The sequence below is a fragment of the Leptosomus discolor genome, chromosome 9 (genome assembly GCF_034619465.1).
Source record: "Leptosomus discolor isolate bLepDis1 chromosome 9, bLepDis1.hap2, whole genome shotgun sequence".
In the NCBI taxonomy this organism is placed as follows: Eukaryota; Metazoa; Chordata; class Aves; order Leptosomiformes; family Leptosomidae; genus Leptosomus; species Leptosomus discolor.
The window spans coordinates 46293024-46309757 of record NC_141399.1 but is presented as its reverse complement, the minus strand read 5'-3'; the positions used below and the strand labels follow the sequence as shown (position 1 = coordinate 46309757).

The 16734-nt window shown below is 40.4% G+C and overlaps 1 protein-coding gene across 1 annotated transcript in view; it reads right to left on the bottom strand.

Moving 5' to 3' along the window:
• The window catches only part of ATRX (ATRX chromatin remodeler), an 84064-nt gene that overhangs the window by 21627 nt on the left and 45703 nt on the right, over window positions 1-16734 (bottom strand). Inside the window, exons 18-23 of the mRNA XM_086470216.1 lie at window positions 13249-13395; window positions 12870-13047; window positions 7260-7397; window positions 6177-6352; window positions 4121-4238; window positions 253-383 (exon numbers count right to left, since the gene is read on the bottom strand). Coding sequence (XP_086326342.1) covers window positions 253-383; window positions 4121-4238; window positions 6177-6352; window positions 7260-7397; window positions 12870-13047; window positions 13249-13395 — 888 coding nt within the window. The remainder of the gene's footprint in view (window positions 1-252; window positions 384-4120; window positions 4239-6176; window positions 6353-7259; window positions 7398-12869; window positions 13048-13248; window positions 13396-16734) is intronic.

Genomic DNA, 16734 nt, shown 5'->3' with positions numbered 1-16734 from the left:
CAGAAGCTTTTACTAAACCTTCAGCCATCTGCTTATTCTTCATTTAAACAATGGTAAGTTCTGCAAACGGTGGGCCTTGCAAAATATTTTAAGAATGACAACACACCCAGAAACAAAAATATGACAAAAACAGCAGCAAAATTACCCCACAGCAACAAAGATTTCCATTAATTTGATGAAACTTTACCTAGCATTTGGCAAAGCTCATTTGGAAAGTTCTCAATAGAGAGTATTTTGATATATTCAATTTACCTTATTTTCTTTGCTAATATAGTCCAGCTGCAAACACCAAGGGTGAGTCCAGATCCTGCTCAACATCTGGAAATCCTGGAATAGTTTAGCTCCAGCTTTGCCTCTTCCACCTTCATTGCCACCACCTACACCTGATAATAAAGTTCAGGTTTTAGAATGAAACCTTGAAGTAAGTTTGCCACATACTATTCCCCCTTTGAACAATTCCTTAGCGCAGCACTGAGTGTTCTTTCCAGATGCACATCATATTGTAACGTCTCTTGTAAAAGAGGTCAAATTACTGAGTCACAGGCAATATTTTCCTAGTTAAAGTTGTCAAAATTAGATTTTCCCCTTTTTCTTGATAATGAGAAACATTATTACAGTTTTACATAAAAGCACATTTCTCCCCAGTATAGGAATGAATCCAAATCCTCTTAAAAGGACAGTCAAGTCTGCTTAGGTTTTGTAAAAGCAGCCCAAGGTAGAAAACACGAAATAAAATTTGCATTTAGGTTTCAGTGAATTTGGCCTACTGTTTTGAGCTACCTTTATTTACTGACTTGTAATGCTGCAGTGTGCCGTCACAATAAAGAGTCTAAAGAAAGCTCAGCCTGTTGTTTCAGTGTTCAAGGACAAATTAGTGCAAAGTAGTACAATGTTCAGAGTGTTACATTTCTTTTTTGTAGTCTCAATTTCTCATTAAGCAGCGCATTAAGTTTAGGTTCTGGAAAGAGAATGTTCTTCATATTTATTACATGCATAATTTAAGGGCATGTACACCTGTAAGAAAATAGTATTTCTTGCATCACAATCATCAAATGTCTACAGCAAAACAGGCACAAAGCTTACACAGTGCATCTCCTCAACGCACGAGACAACCCCAGTAAACATCTACAGAGTGCAACTATTTTAATAAAGCAAGTTCTTGTTATGTTTCAACCATACAACATCCTCGAGCATCTTCCCGTTTGTGTTCCCCTATAACTTTGGGAAATGGAATGGTAAGGACAACAGAAATTCTTAGAGTTGACTTCCCTAAACCTGAGCTAACATCACAGAGAAACTTGCTGTTAACAAGTTTCAACTTAACGAGTTCTGCAGACTTTTTAACTTTCTATATTACAGAAGTGAAAACAAACCTATCATTTTCATTAAACGAACAGCAACTTGGTAAAATTGCATCTAAACTGTGTATTTTAGTTTATGCCTGTTACAGTGCACAGAAAAACGTGCAGAGAAGCAACAATTCCCCTTCTGTATTTCTCTTCAGCAGCAAGACTCCCTTTTTATTTACTGGAATTCAGAAAGCACGTCATCTTCTTTTGAAATACAAAAGTAACGCAAAGAATTAACACGGGCATCAGCAACCAGCACAGAGATTTGCTCTGAAGACGTGAGCCATGGTTTGCTTAGGCAGCTCTTTCCCCTCTAAAAGGGGCCGTTTGCCTTTCCTGTCTCTTCTTTCCCACATTGTCTCCGGCACTGCCTGAGCTGACCAAACCGGCAGGACACTAACCCAGGCTGGAGACAGAGGAAGCAGATAATGCTTTCTGCTGGTTCGGGGAGTCCAAGTGGCCCACAGAGGGCTGGTAAGTCACGGAACAGCATAACCCCTTCTGACAAACGCAAACTTAGCTAAGCTCAGATAATTTTGTTGAGCCCCTAAAGTCTAGGCAGATTAATTAAACTACCCATTAGGCAGTGCATTTCGGTAAGATTTTTTACAGTTAGTTACACGCACAACCTGTTAATCAATGAATGGCTCCAACAACGTAGCAAATTTGAAGTTCACTCTAACAGGTTTTTCGCCAGAACAAACCCTTCCCTTAACAGACACCAGACTAGGGGCTACCTCCTCTGATCTGCTGCCTGCTTGACTAAAAGAGGCGGTATTGAAAGCCATTGTGTGTCAAGACTTGTGTAAAGAATAACACAGATGTAAACATACAGCACCAGCCCTTACGCTAATCAGCGACCTGTAAAAGATTTACATGGCTATCTAGGAGCACAGCAGACCAACAAAGCCAGCATTGGGAGACTGGAATTACAAAACCAGCCCTGCTTTGTACTGGAAATCATCCAAAGAACCTACCAAACTACCCTACCTGTTGTGATTAAAATGTTCCTATGAAGAGCTACAAAGATTTAACCTAAATCATTTAGGTTAGCATTGTCATAGCGTAAAATCATTTAGCATGTCTGTAAAGTAAATTTTTAAGCTACTAGCTTTTGGAAGGCGTGTAGCATGATGCAGAAATAAAGAGAACACAAATCACCTGCTTTTCAGAACATTTCTATAAAGAAGAGCCAACACAGAACAGACAGCAGTACAGAACCAGCACTACACATAAAAGTGGGCTTGTTCACATACTGCTTTGAAGTAGTATTAATGTAAGGGTGCAGTGGTGTTTGGTTTGGTTACCTTTTTTTAACTAAAACACCAAGTTTTTACTCCTTTAGAGTAAAAGGGCAAAGGGGGCAGCTGGCACTTAGGCATCCACTTATCACTGGAGATATCAGTAGAAGTGAAATTACTTTCACACGTCTTTCAAAACTCTTTCCTTCTATAACTTAACCAAACAAAAGCAACAAATCACAGAACTATGGAAATGAAGTCTCAGCTGGCAGTTTATCTCCGAGATCACCAACTGCACTATCCTGAATCTAAAGTCATTAAGACAACACAGTTAATTTCATGCCGCTATAAATCATAGCCTAATTTGAGATACAATTAATCTTTCTTGTAATTAAACTTGGGAGAGTAACCAGAACAGAAAAATACAGTTTTAAAAAAACAAAAATCCATCAGCAACAGACAAGCGGCTTAGCAAGTGCAAAAATTATAATAAACTGGCACAACAGACTATGTAGTACATTTTTTAATCACTGCAAAGAGCAAACACATGCTTCAAGCGTTAGACAAAAACCCTACCAGCAGTGCCTTAAACATTCTTGACTATGGAATTCAACTCCTGATCATTAAGTCAATTATTATGAACAGTCTTTAAAAAAAACAGAACTGCTCCAGAACCCAAAAACTGCTGCTGAGGAATGTGCCTGCATGAAGCATGGCAGTACAGAAAACCGCACTAAGAGCTCCTTGAGATGCCCATCCCAACGGTCTACGTGGTACACTGGTGTGTATCGCTTACAAGTGCTGATATTCCAATGCCTTGGCATAGCCAAACCGCAAGCTGCAGTGACTTATCCCCACCACAGGTGAACAGCACACCAGCCCACAGTAACACATTTTGGGGTTGTGTTTTTTTCTCCTTATACACTTTTTCACTTAAACAAATTGGCACTTCATTGGGAAGATGCAAGTCCCCAAGACAGACCAGTCAAGACCCCACTGAAAGCTGATGAAAAGCACAGTCACTGTGAAAACAGACCTGTGGGTTTTGAGAACAAAAGAAGAGATAGTTCCACAAAAGAGCCCATATTTAGCAAATAACAGCTTCAGCTAGTATAATGACAAAAGGAAACCGCAAGGCTTGGCAGCACGCTTACACCAGTACATCTCAATTTTGCATTCTCTCCCTTCAGTCTTACAATCAGTATCTTGTTTCTTGGAAGCGTAAGACATTAAATCAATTATGGTTTAGGTTTAGAAAAGGAAGAAGAGAGAGATGAACCAAAACCTGAAGGTGGACTACTGTTAAGAGATGCAAATAGTACTATTCCTCAAAAAAAAAATTTTTACGTGCAACCAAATGCTTTGTTATAATTCAAGTTTCAGAGCTAAGGTAAATCTTACAAGAAGCAGAAAAATACATCCATCGAGCCAATAACATACATAAAAACCCCCAACCTACCAACTACAGCAAAAAAGCCCCTTATTAAACAACCATCAATCTTGTTACCTCAGAGAATTGGAGGCACGTACCTGTCAAATGATCCAAGTAGTATTGGTAGAGTTTGCACTGAATAGGTGTCATTCGAACTTCTAGAACATACTCATATTTGGGTGGGAGGAACTTTGTTAATGCTGTGTAATCCTTCCTCTGTAATTTTACAAACAGTACTTCAGTCACATCAACATGAAAAGGACTACTGAGAGCTTAAGGACTTCTGGCAACTTAAACGACAAAGCACCGTGCATAAATTACAATGATTCAGACGCTTTCCAACCACAAAGGGAAAAAAATAGCCCACTAAATACAACCCAATTACAGACACAGAAGCCCATCTCACTAGTCAATGAGGTTGTCCAGTCAAAAGTATGGGACATGTTACTCCCATGTCCAGTTCCAAGTCCTTGCAAAGCTGACTGCAACTTCGGCAGCTGCTCTGGTAACGACTTTTGTGACTTTTTTAAAATATACCAAAACCTTTTTTTGTGAAAGCGTGGGTAAGTCGAGCAGCTGATACCACAGATGTTTGTATCACAGCCGCACTCAGGTTAACCGTTTTCTGGTTTAGAGCACATAGTTTGTGAATATTTGCTTGGAGCAATGAAAAATTTTACATTTTTTGGACTCTTTTCGCTGGTCTACTTCTCTTCACCTACTCCTTCACCCACATGGTGAACGGTGTATTGGTCCTGGCCAAGAGACCGCTGCACCTTTAGGAGTTAAGTGTCCTTCACTGGAGCTAACCTGCCTGCCCTGTGCTGCACGAACTCCTGGGCTGCAGGAGAACCTCAGCCAGCTCGCTGCCACAGAGGAGCCTACCGGCAGCTCCCACTTGGTTCCGGCGAGTACGCCACCTGCACAGCCTTGCTGTTATCTAGAAGTGCAGCAAGAAGCTCTCATGAGAACAGCCTTTAGGAACAGGGTTGTTTTCTTCTAAGGGAATTACAGAGTAGCTCAAATGATCACAAGGGAGAGCTGCTCTCTAGGACAGGATCTGCGCAGCGCAGCGGTGCGAGAGAATCCATCCAGGCTCCACCCAATGCTGCACAAACACAGGGTGCCCAGCGTTTGGAGGCACCTCAGATTTGCTTGCTATTTATGTTCCTCTTCTCATTCTGTCTTGCTGTTTGTGTTCTTGTACTGCTGTATAGATGTGTAGAATTGCGTACGCTGTCCTCTCACTACTGTTCATAATCCCAAGACCGTAATTTTATGATAGGAGGTCCTTTAACAGCCTTACACACTGCCACAAACCTTTTTATATCTTTCAAGGAGAAAGAAGTACCTGCTTGTGGGACTACCCCACTATGACCACCTCACCCAGCTCATGCCCACTTGGACTATTTAATCAACTACCAACAACTGCACAGCCAGGAAGAGACACCTCGTGCCTACAGAGCGTCGCACCTTCGACCAGGCTGCCAGGGCCTGGGTTTAGAAAGCAGACGAGCAGCAACATCACGCTGACAGCACACGAGGTGCAAGGCCATAGCAGCTAAGTGAAGAGCAAGGAGCCCAGCCCTCACTCTGGAAATCGTGGCAGTTTTGTTCTGTCTTGATCTAAGGTCTTTAAGGTAACAAGTTCTTCATTCTTTTGGACCTGATTAACCTTCCTTCCCTCCTCTTCCCCGTTGTTCTGATACTCACAAATCACAAAGGATAGGAATTCAGAACCAAGGGAAAAACTGGATCTCCAACTTTCTGTGCAGTTTTTAAGGCAGTTGTTTTTAAATGTGTATATGGAATTAAATGAGTGTATTTCAAAGCCACTGATGTCCTACTTTACCATGTAATTTTCTAGTCTCTTAGCAGGAAAACAGCTGTGTTCTCTAATACACGTGTATGTTCTGCCTAGGATACACTGAAAAAAGCTATGAAATTTTTGTAAGTTCTACTAGTCACAATAAATAAGTCAAAAATTTAGTAATTAGTGAAAATATTTAAGCCAAAAGTAATAGCTGGATTCAAGGGAGCTCTCAAATAGCAAGTTTAGAGGCCTTTGAGTGTTTTTATCAGAACGAGATGAAATAACTACTCCCCCTCCCTGCAGCTAATTCAAGTAATTAGTTACAGTAAAACTGTTCTTACCTGGACACATCCAGCTAACATCTCATAGAGAATATGTGCACGCTTCTTCATTACTCTGACATCTACCAGAGTAGAGTCTGCACACTGACCGTTCTGAATCGGATTTATAAATCGATTTCGGAATTCCTTAATCGAACCGAGCAAATTCTCCTTAATAAAGTTAACCATGCAGTGATCTAGGACAAAAAGATCAGACAAGTTGTTCAAAATGGAAAGCACAGTACTGGGACTAATTCTAACAGGAAATAAACGTGGCATATCTAAAACTAAGAACTTTCTGTTGAGCAAAAACACCCAACCAACCCCAATGTTTTCCAGAAAGGGCATCTTACATTGACACATACTCTAGGCACAGATTTAAAAGTACCTCATCGTGTTTGTTACACAAAGTTTGAAAGCTGCTGTACACCAAAGCCATCGTATAATAAAATCATATCTGCAAAGATTTTAAAATAGATCCAAAAGCATATGAATCCACAGGAGAAAACGTAACAGCATATTAACAAACAGGAGCAGATGTCACAAGCAAGCTTAGAATGAAACTCCCAAGACAGTAACATAAATTACTGTTCAGTAAGTTCACTAAGAACACTGCTCTACAATGGTTTAAAACAATTTAAATTGATGCTGCTGCAAGACCTGGTCCACCCATTTCCCCTCTGAACATTCTCTCCCTTCCCCTTTTGACATGCTGAGACTCATCTGATCCTTTGGTTAGCCAGATCAAGGCACCAAACTGCCAAAAAGCTACTCCCTTCTGCAGTGTTAATTTTCTGACACTCCTATAACAGGCTCCCTGAGGAATCAGATGTATGTAAGGCCATGCCAAGGGAAAGGAGGGAAGAGAGGCCAGATTCCCAACAGCTTCATTTTAAGTTGGCTTAAACCAACACGGAGCCACATCCTGAGACAATGATTTAAAATGCTAAACCAGATTGTTAGGAGTTTTTGAGATACAGAAACATAGCAAACAGCTTCACTGTATCAAATTTTTTTCTTCTAATCAAACTAAACCTATATATTGCTGCAAGGCAAAAGTATATCCAAGGAAAGAAACACTTCTTAAACCAGAGAATTACTCACATTCTATAAGATTATTTTGCAGTGGTGTTCCTGTAAGAATTATTCTTCTCCTAGATCGAATGGAATTCATTGCCTTAGAAACTGCCGATGCTTCATTTTTTAGTATGTGCCCTTCATCACAAACAACGAAGTCAGGGCCTAGAAAGAAATAAGATTAGATCTCTTCCATCTTTTATAACCACAAAGAAACTGGCAGCCCAAAGAATCCAAAACTTGTTCTACTAATGTTATTAATGGTTTTTTTCTTAACTTTCTTTCATGTCTGTGTGTTTGTGGTGCTTTTTTTAGCACTGTTAAGGGTCTCACTCAGCCTTTGCACAAGCATTCACAGTAGCTATTCTGGTAAACTACAGGCTGTTACTTGTAAAGTCTCCGTGAGAAGGATTAAATACAGCTTTGCAATATATTCCTATAAAAATTATCTATCCATGCAGCTAGTGTGTGCACGTCTACATTTCCATTCACCCTGTCAAAACTTCATAAAACTGTTCCTTAACGCCAGCTCAGGCTGCCATCTACTGGTGCCTGGTCAATTCTAAAGAGAAATCGGGTAACCAGTAACTTTTCATTCAGGTCAGTATCAATCACAGAATGGAAGGGGTTGGAAGGGACCTCTGGAGATCATCTAGTCCAACCTCCTGCTAGAGCAGGTTCACCTACAGCAGGTCACACAGGACTGCATCCAGGTGGGTTTTGAATATCTCCAGGGAAGGAGACTCCACACCCTCCCTGGGCAGCCTGTTCCAGTGCTCTGCCACCCTTAATGTAAACAAGTTTTTCCTCACATTGAGGCAGAACTTCCCGTGCTCCAGTTTGTGCCCGTTGGCCCTTGTCCTGTCACTGGGCACCACTGAAAAGAGCCTGGCCTCATCCCCTTGACACCCGCCCTTTAGGTATTTATAAGCATTGATAAGGTCCCCTCTCAGTCTTCTCCAGGCTGAAGAGCCCCAGGTCCCTCAGCCTTTCCTCATAAGAGAGATGCTTCAGCCCCCTCATCATCTTCGTAGCCCTCCGCTGGACTCAATACCAGACTTGGCAGAACGGACTTACACACCCTAATAGTTTTCAGATTTGGGGCAATTTCTGGAAGCTCTTTCCTTGAAAGGACAAGTAAAAGATATTCCAGGATCCAAGTAGCGACTTAGAAGGAATGTTTCACCAGATCTAAACCTGACCTCAATTCCAGTGTATCAACCACAAAGTCAGCTGAAGTCAAGTTAACGCACCTTTGAAAAACGCTAGATGAAGCCATCAGCTGTTCGTCTATCCAGCTCTAAAACGGCTGATATTTGAGGTGTCAAAGGAGTATTTATCAGCATGGACAACCTACCCTTTTATAAGTTACTAAGAACAGTTTTCCTCAGACTAACTTTAAAATGCCTTGTAAAAGGAGAAAATTAACTCTAGGACAGTGATCAGCAGCAGAGAATCAATTACACCTTCGGCCCCGGCGTGGTTTAATGCCAGTGCAAGGCATCTTCACCGTGCCATTTTAAGTGTCAAAAAGTGATCTGAATCTTACACGCTAACAGAAAAGGAACCAAGAAGGTATTTTTTTCCAAGCAGACTTTTTAGCCAAGTCTAGAAGACACTTGGGAAAATCCACATATGAACTCCAAACACACCGAGCCTTGCCCAAGCCTACTTATTTCTGAATTTTCACACCTGCCACTGAAACGTTTCCCCATCTTATTTCACAACTTTTGTACTTTCCCCAGTTTTGACAGCACACCAAACACTGAGTGGCTACACACAAAGCCTTCCTTTAATTTTAGGCAAACCTCTCTTAACAGCGCCAGATCCTTTCTCTAGTCTCTCCTGAAGAGTAAGGATCTTGCAAGCAAGCCGTTCACGCCATGAGCAGTACTACTGAGATGGTTTGGAGCTGTTTTCTAGAATGGAAGCATTTGCAGGGATTTGCAACAGACATCCCCACCAGATGTGACAGCTTGCACATTCTCAGAAATAATTCGGCCTAGAACATTGCATTTATAATCAAAGTACATTAGAGAAAAAGGATAATTAAGCCTTAATGACAGATAGCAATCAAAACTGTGCAGAAATCCATTTCAGTAAAGACTGTGATTCATTAACATGAAGTGGTTAGTTAAAAAAAAAAAAAAAACCAAACCAACAAACCCACCTCAAAAAACTCTTGTTTAGAGTAAGTGAATGATAGTAAAAAGATGAAAAAACTATCTCAGTAAAATTATTTGTGGTTTGTTTGGCAGGCACGTAGCATTGATATCTTGAACTAACAGCTTGGCTAGAATTCAGTGGCAGGGATTTTCATAAACTTGTGGGTTTTTTCCTTGTTCTTCAAAAACATGAATGCAATTCATTATGGACAGAGCGTTTCTCAAAACATTATAAAGGAATGTAAAACTTAAAGGGACCTTGAGGGATCGTTTAGTCTGTTTTCTTCATCTGAGATAAGTTATGAGAAAGGGACACATCCTCCCTGACACAAGTAGGGAACTCCACGACCTCTCCCTTTTGCTAAAACACTGTGCAGTAATACCCACTGTAAATGATCTCTGCTGCAACCCAGAATAAATTCTGCCCTTTCCTTTCTCCATCTGATGTAAAAAAATCAGCTGATAACAGTCCTTTCAGTAATCAGTTCTTATAGGGTAGATAATTAGCCTAGAAAAAAGACAACTGACAAAAAAAGCCTTACTCCTTCAATCTTTCCTCAAAGATCATAGTCTTCATCTTCTTACCCTTCTTGCCGTACATGCACATTGACATATCGATATATAAAACATACTCAGCAATAGACATATACACACAGTTCTCCTTTTCCTCTGAAGTCTACAAGAACTTAAGTCTGCTTTATACAACTGCCAATTAAAGAGCAGTTTCCAAGTTAAACAGTAATGGAATTTTTATTAGTAGCAACGAGTAAAAAAATACAAAGTTATTGAAATGCTGCAAGCAAAGCACAACAGCTATCAATAAACCAAACAGCATTTCATCAGTTGCACAAAGCATTATGGGAAACCATTTGTTGCTCTGCACGAGTATATAATCCTGCTATTATTTCACATAGCAGAGCTAGTTAATTAATGAAATCACTTCTCCACCCATAAACTTTGGCTAAACCTTCCCTCTCTGGTCCCCTCTTCTGTAGTACGCATTGCAATACAAGCTTCTACTACAGAATACATCTACCCTAGCAGCATTCATTTTAACCAGACACGTATCATTAAATTATTGCTCAAATACCAAATTTGCAACTTTCTAAATTAAAAATGTTCCCAGAGGCAAAGGTTTTCCTATTTACAGTCACAAGAGTAAGCCAGCACACAGCTTCATAACTCCTTTACTGGCAGCCTGCTGCGATTCACAAAGATAGCAAGAAACAAATAATGGTCATTGCAAGATACCACCCACCAATTTAGCCAATTCAAATGTCTCCAAAAACTAACGGATAACAACAGAAGAACACTTCTGTCTTTTTGTAATTAGTTAAAACAGAGAAAGATTTGAAGCAACATAAGAATAGTTAGGGATTTATTTCAAGGTTAGTTTTCCTAACAGTCTGATTCCATCCTACCAGCCAACTAGTCCAAGAAGATAATAAAACAAGGGTTTCCATGTTCCTATGAAATTATTCAAAACCCACAAGGCTCAATGAGCTGCAGTTTCTGAACGTGATTAAATCTACAAAAGTCAATACCCTAACCACAAACGCTGCTCTATCTTGTTGTCCCAAGCCGCCTAAAGAGGTCTGGAGGCAGAACAGAACCACACCTACAAGCAGGATGTAAAAACCAAGAGATTCAACAAGAGATGGGACAGGGAAGGTTACACAAGTCGCTGTGTCTCCTCCATAAAACTGCATGTCCAACCTCACTCCAGTATTTCTGAAGTTACATAAATATAAATCCATGATGGAAAGGACAATATTACTATAAAGACACATGGTAACAACCCCTATGTTTAGCCTCCCTTACACTTTCCACAGAAATGAATCACTGTAAGAATGTACAACGTTTTATTTCATCACTGCACCAGAACGTGACCCACCAAATACAAAGCTCCTGTCCTGTCACCACTACTTCAGGACAGCAGCTGACACCTTTTCTTCCCTAGCTCTGACTCTCCTGGTGACATTCTCAACAAAGGCAATATCCTGAGCAAACCAGGACACATAGTAAGACTGACAGCACAGGGTGTGTTGTGTCATGTGTCTGTGTCCCCTCTTTTTTTTGTTGTTTTTAGTAACTGCAGCATTAATAGGAGTCAGAAAACCCACTGGCAAGAAGTGCATTTTCTTCATTGCTTAAACAATGTGGGTGGATTCAATAGGATCACAAAAATAGTTCGTCAGCTACTGCACTGGAGCTTCCCTGCCTCCACAGCAATCAGGAGATTTAGTGAGTCAAGCTGGCAGAAAATTAATTAACGTCTTAGCTGCTCAAACTGGCTTTCTGCAGAGCTGGAGATGCCAAAGCAGCTGGCCAATGCCAATAATCCCAAAGTTATTTTTCCCGTTAGAAGAATCCCTTTGTCTGTTAGACTAAAATTCACAGCCCTACTGCTATTTGAACCTTCACAAAATCAAGCTCACCAAGTACAATTAGATACCAGGCCAATACTGTATTTCATCAATCAGAAAGAAAGAAGAAAGAAATTTTAAAAAAAGAGGGAGAAAAACAACCACATACTGTCAAGAAACCTAAAATCCAGATAGATAATTAAAATCCAAGAAAACCTATCTCCAGGATCAAAGAAACCATTTACCCTACCTACTATATCAGCATTCTCAATTTAAAGTGAAATACCCAAGTTACAGCAAAGGTGCCTTTTAAAAAGAGTTTTTTAAGGTATACTACATAACCATAAGTTGTTTTCAGATATCAGTTGCCAGTTCAGAATTTGTAGGAAAATTCTGCTATTTTGGTGAAACTTGCTAATCCTAAAATTTTTAGTTCTTCTTGGTGACCACCCAACAGATTGGTTGTATCAACTTGGAATACTTTCAAGGGCTTACATACATGCTTACGTAAGTTTGCTCAGTTCAGCTGAGCTTAAACCAGACTGAAAAAATCCATTAAGCGCTTTATCTGCAATCAGTTCATTAGCACTTAATTAATACTTGTTTGTTCACACTTCTAAGGTACTTTCTCAACTATTTTTCCTGTTGCTCCCTTAAGGGTAGATTTCTATCAAGGATAAAGCAGCTCATGGTTGTAACAAATCAGCAGATTAAAACAACCTTATGTTCCCAACAGAGTCACTTCAAATTACCTTGCAAGAAAGCAATGCCAGCAAAAAACCTACCTATTAGGAAATGTTTCCAGTATATATTCCTGTGGTCATTTCGGTATTAGATCTAACGGAAGAGACTGTTATAGAAGTCTATTTACAAAAGCAGATGGGGTAGTTTCTGAACAACCACCGTTTCTGTAACTCAGCAAAAGCCAACAAAGAAAATCTGGTAACTCTTCCTAACATTACTGTTTAAAATTATTTGCCCAACAGATTTCCATGTGCAAGATTACTTCATATACATAAACCAGAAAGTACAATATATATATATATATATATATATAAATATATATATATATATAAAAATGCATACTTGTATTAATTTTCACTTACCTGGATCAACTAAAGCTTTATTAAATATTTCTTTAAGTTTTCTGCTCTTCACATTCCTGCCTTGTGCAAGATTACGATACATCTCGTAGCCTATTATCATCACACCTCCTTCATCTTGCCAACGCTGGAGCATATAGCTTCTCTCCTGAGGGCGTTTCACAGTTGCTAGCTCACAGACCTTTCCAAGGGAGAAAAATATGCTTGAATTTCTCTTAAAATACCAAAGTACTGGTGTAACTTTTAAATACCGAAGGCTTACTAATGCGTGTAGATTTTTCACATACTGAAAGCACATTCCTTAGCCTATATTTTGAGTGGTGGAGCTTCTGGTTATGCAAAACATTATTTCATTTTTAAGAACTCTTTTTAAGCCTTATACCTCTAGTTTTTCATCATCTTCTAAACCTTCTTGCCATTTTTCAAACTCATTCAACCAGTTCAAGGCGGTGTTCAGTGGACACACTACCAGAGCTGTCCGAAAATCCAGCTTGTCACACAGCAAGACCGTGTGAAGAAAACTTACTACCTGCAAGAGGAAAAAACAGACAAAATGCCAAATAAACACTGGGTATTAAATGCCAGGAAAGTAACATACAAGTATATATTCACACACAGAACTTACCAACAACAGTCTTGTTGAAACAACTCGCTGCTTAAAAATTAATGGACATGTATCTTGAAGTCATACACTTATTACCCTGTGTTACACGGCTGCATACACCCTTCACATACTGAGATACGTGCTGTTACAAACTGCACCAGATAGCTGAACATCTCATAAAGAAAGAACCCCCCTTTTATGTTCCACCAATCATTTTCATAAACTAAAACTTTCTATTAGGTCACGTTTAAGCTTTCTCCCAATACTCGCCCCAAACATTAAATAAGTTCACCGCTTTGGACTTCGTGAATGTGTGAAGTTTCTTGAAAGTGAACTCCAGTCTTAAATCTATGTTTTCTGCATTTTTTCAACATATTGGCAAATCCTCTCTAAACAGCTCTGAAGCAGGTTACTGAAACGTTTTCCAAGGATTCACCAAGGTCTCCCCTCAGCCTCCTCTTCTCCAGGCTAAACAACCCCAGTTCCCTCAGCCGCTCCTCGTAAGACTTGTTCTCTAGACGCTTCACCAGCTTCATTGCCCTTCTCTGGACACACTCCAGCATGAGATGTTGCAATACATGAAAGGAATTACTGGTGGTTTTGTTACCAAGACAAAAGCATCTCATGTTCAGATGCAAATCTACCTGTGAAGACTAATGACAACAGTCCTATGTCCTGGACAGCCAGCAAGTCCCTAATTGCCTTTTTACCTGACCCTTTACTGACGTTCTTCTCTGCAGTTCACAAAGTCTGCTAGAACTTATCACTGATTTAGCTCTTTTAAGAGCTAAACAACAAATGGCATTACAGAGTACAGGAGAAGGAATGGCACATGACCACACAATGAAATACCGATTACCTAAGCTACAAACACTGGCCATGAAAATACTTGATATATATCTGTAACTGTGGCTTTCTTTGATTATCAAGAAGCTAACAGCCAAAACAAGTGTCACGAACACATCTGGATCACAAGCAAAAATACCTTTTGCCCTGAAATATTTCATCAAACTGAAGTGTATAAAATACAAGGGTATAAAGTCACCTTTGCGTGAGACTGCACTGCCGCATTAAAGCACAACCGTTCTGCAAAACTTCGCAAATCTCCAGTAAAAGATGTAATTAACTCCTGAAGAACCGTAACACCTAAGCTAGAATTAAGCACAAAAATAGTCTTCAAAGGTGATTTTCAATGTATAAAAGTCCTCTTCTATAGGATCGTAGATTGTCAAAATATTGTGTCTGTCACCCCAACTTCCATAAAGAAAGCAAAGCTATATATACTGCTGCTGGAGTTCTTAAAAACACGCTGTCCACACGCTGTGCACCACTAACCACCAAAATAGCAGCTTGTTCTACCTAAACAGTACGTACAGTGAACGACCGCAGTCCCTCTGATCATCTACAGCTCTGTGTTACTCAAAAAAACCCCCACAATCCCACAAAAAAAACCCAAATCAGAAAACAACAAAACCCAAGCTTCCCTTGATTCCCTGGAGCCCATTCTTTGCAGAGGAATCTAGGGGATCTAAAGAATCTGAAGATGTTACACCAGCCTGAACGCTCCATGACTATATCCTGCAATTCGCAGGTCGCGAAAGAAGATTCTCAGCATCAGAAAGTCCTAAATAAAGTTTGTCTGACTTAGGTCAGAGGAGAGCAGGATCAGGTATTACTCATGTAACTTCACTTTTTGAAGAATCCTGGGCAGCAGTGGTTTAGAGGGAAGACACAAGAATAAGGAAGCCATCTGTCCCAGTGAGGCATAGCTAACGCTAGCAAAGAACAATAGATACCTCCTGCTAGATTCTCTCTGAAGATTTTCTCTTGGTGCACACCTCAAGTCTCTAAAAACAATAAGGAAAGACTTCAAGCCAGGCCAAGTCTGCTACCTAGCAGTGTCCAGGTCTGCTGACTATGCCAAACACCAACTCGCAAGGCAGATGTGAGCAATACAGAGTAAATACTACTGAGACGCCTCATTCCAAACATACAGGTGTCAAAGACTGTTTGTCCACAGGATCTTACAGCATTTTGTTCGCCAAGTGACTAACAAGGTCATAAAGCTGGCTGCTGTCACTTGCGGACTATGAATCTATCGACAGCACAAAAACGGTGAGACATCTTTCATACAGCTTGGAATTCCAGTACGTTGATATACTTACTGACCTCTCTATGAATGAACAGATCTTGAGCCTTCGGGTCAGGTGATAGGGCTTCCCAATCCAATGGGAAAGCTTCTACAACAACTGACCAAGATGGAAGAGGATGGTGAAATGGCATTTCCTCACAGATGCTTTGAGGATCCCATCCTCACTGTAGGAAGAAAATAACCTCTTTGAGAACCATCATCACCACGCTAAAGAGATTGCACTCCAGGGAATGAGCAAAATGCATCCATATTTGGAGAATATGAAGAATTTAGAAGGAAGTGTTGCACAAATGCAGGCTGCTAACGTGATCTAGACGTGCCGGTCACAGAGTCACCAAAGCACGAGGCAGATCTCCTGTCAAGTGACCGTATAGCTAAGAAAGGCACAGGAAGGCCCTGACCGATCCCGAGTTGCAATCAGTTCGATTCCAACGTCTGCAGAAACTACAAATTAGATTTCTAATGATTCAGCGTGGGCCAGAAATGAGGAGACAGCATCAATGAAGGCCAACAACAGGGAGATCAAAGCGTCCCTGCTTTTCTGAGGGGCTTTTCCCTACTTTATTCTTCAGAGTTCTCAAGAATTTCCCTTTCTCTTTCCCAGAATCGGAGGGAAAGGTTCTTCTGTCAAATGACTTCTGATCAAGGAATCCTTGGGAGCAGACTGGGCGGCAGAGCAGCAAAGCGGGCAACTCAACCCAGTTCTTTGCTCGTAGTATTTGTGGTGATGCTACATCTGGCTAAACGCAAAACCAGAATTTATGAAGAGAGATTCCTGGCAAACCCAAAAGGAATTCAACACTCCCGACCACCCCGAAATGGTACCAGCATGAATACTGAGACGCAGGGAATTCAAGAACAGTTTCTGATATTTTACCTCTTCTGAAGATCAAGGGCATAAGCCTCTCCTGAGGCCTGCAATGACTGTAAAAGGCCCAAGAGAAAGAGCTGTGAGCATTGTTTTACACCAACTACTTGGGTGACCGGTTTCAGAAGAAACACTTCAAGATGGGGACTGAGCTTCAGATTTTAAAGACTAACAGAAATGGTAAGTTGTTCACTGAGCAACTTTTAACACGGCAGAAGAGCCACTTGTATCAGACCAAGGAATA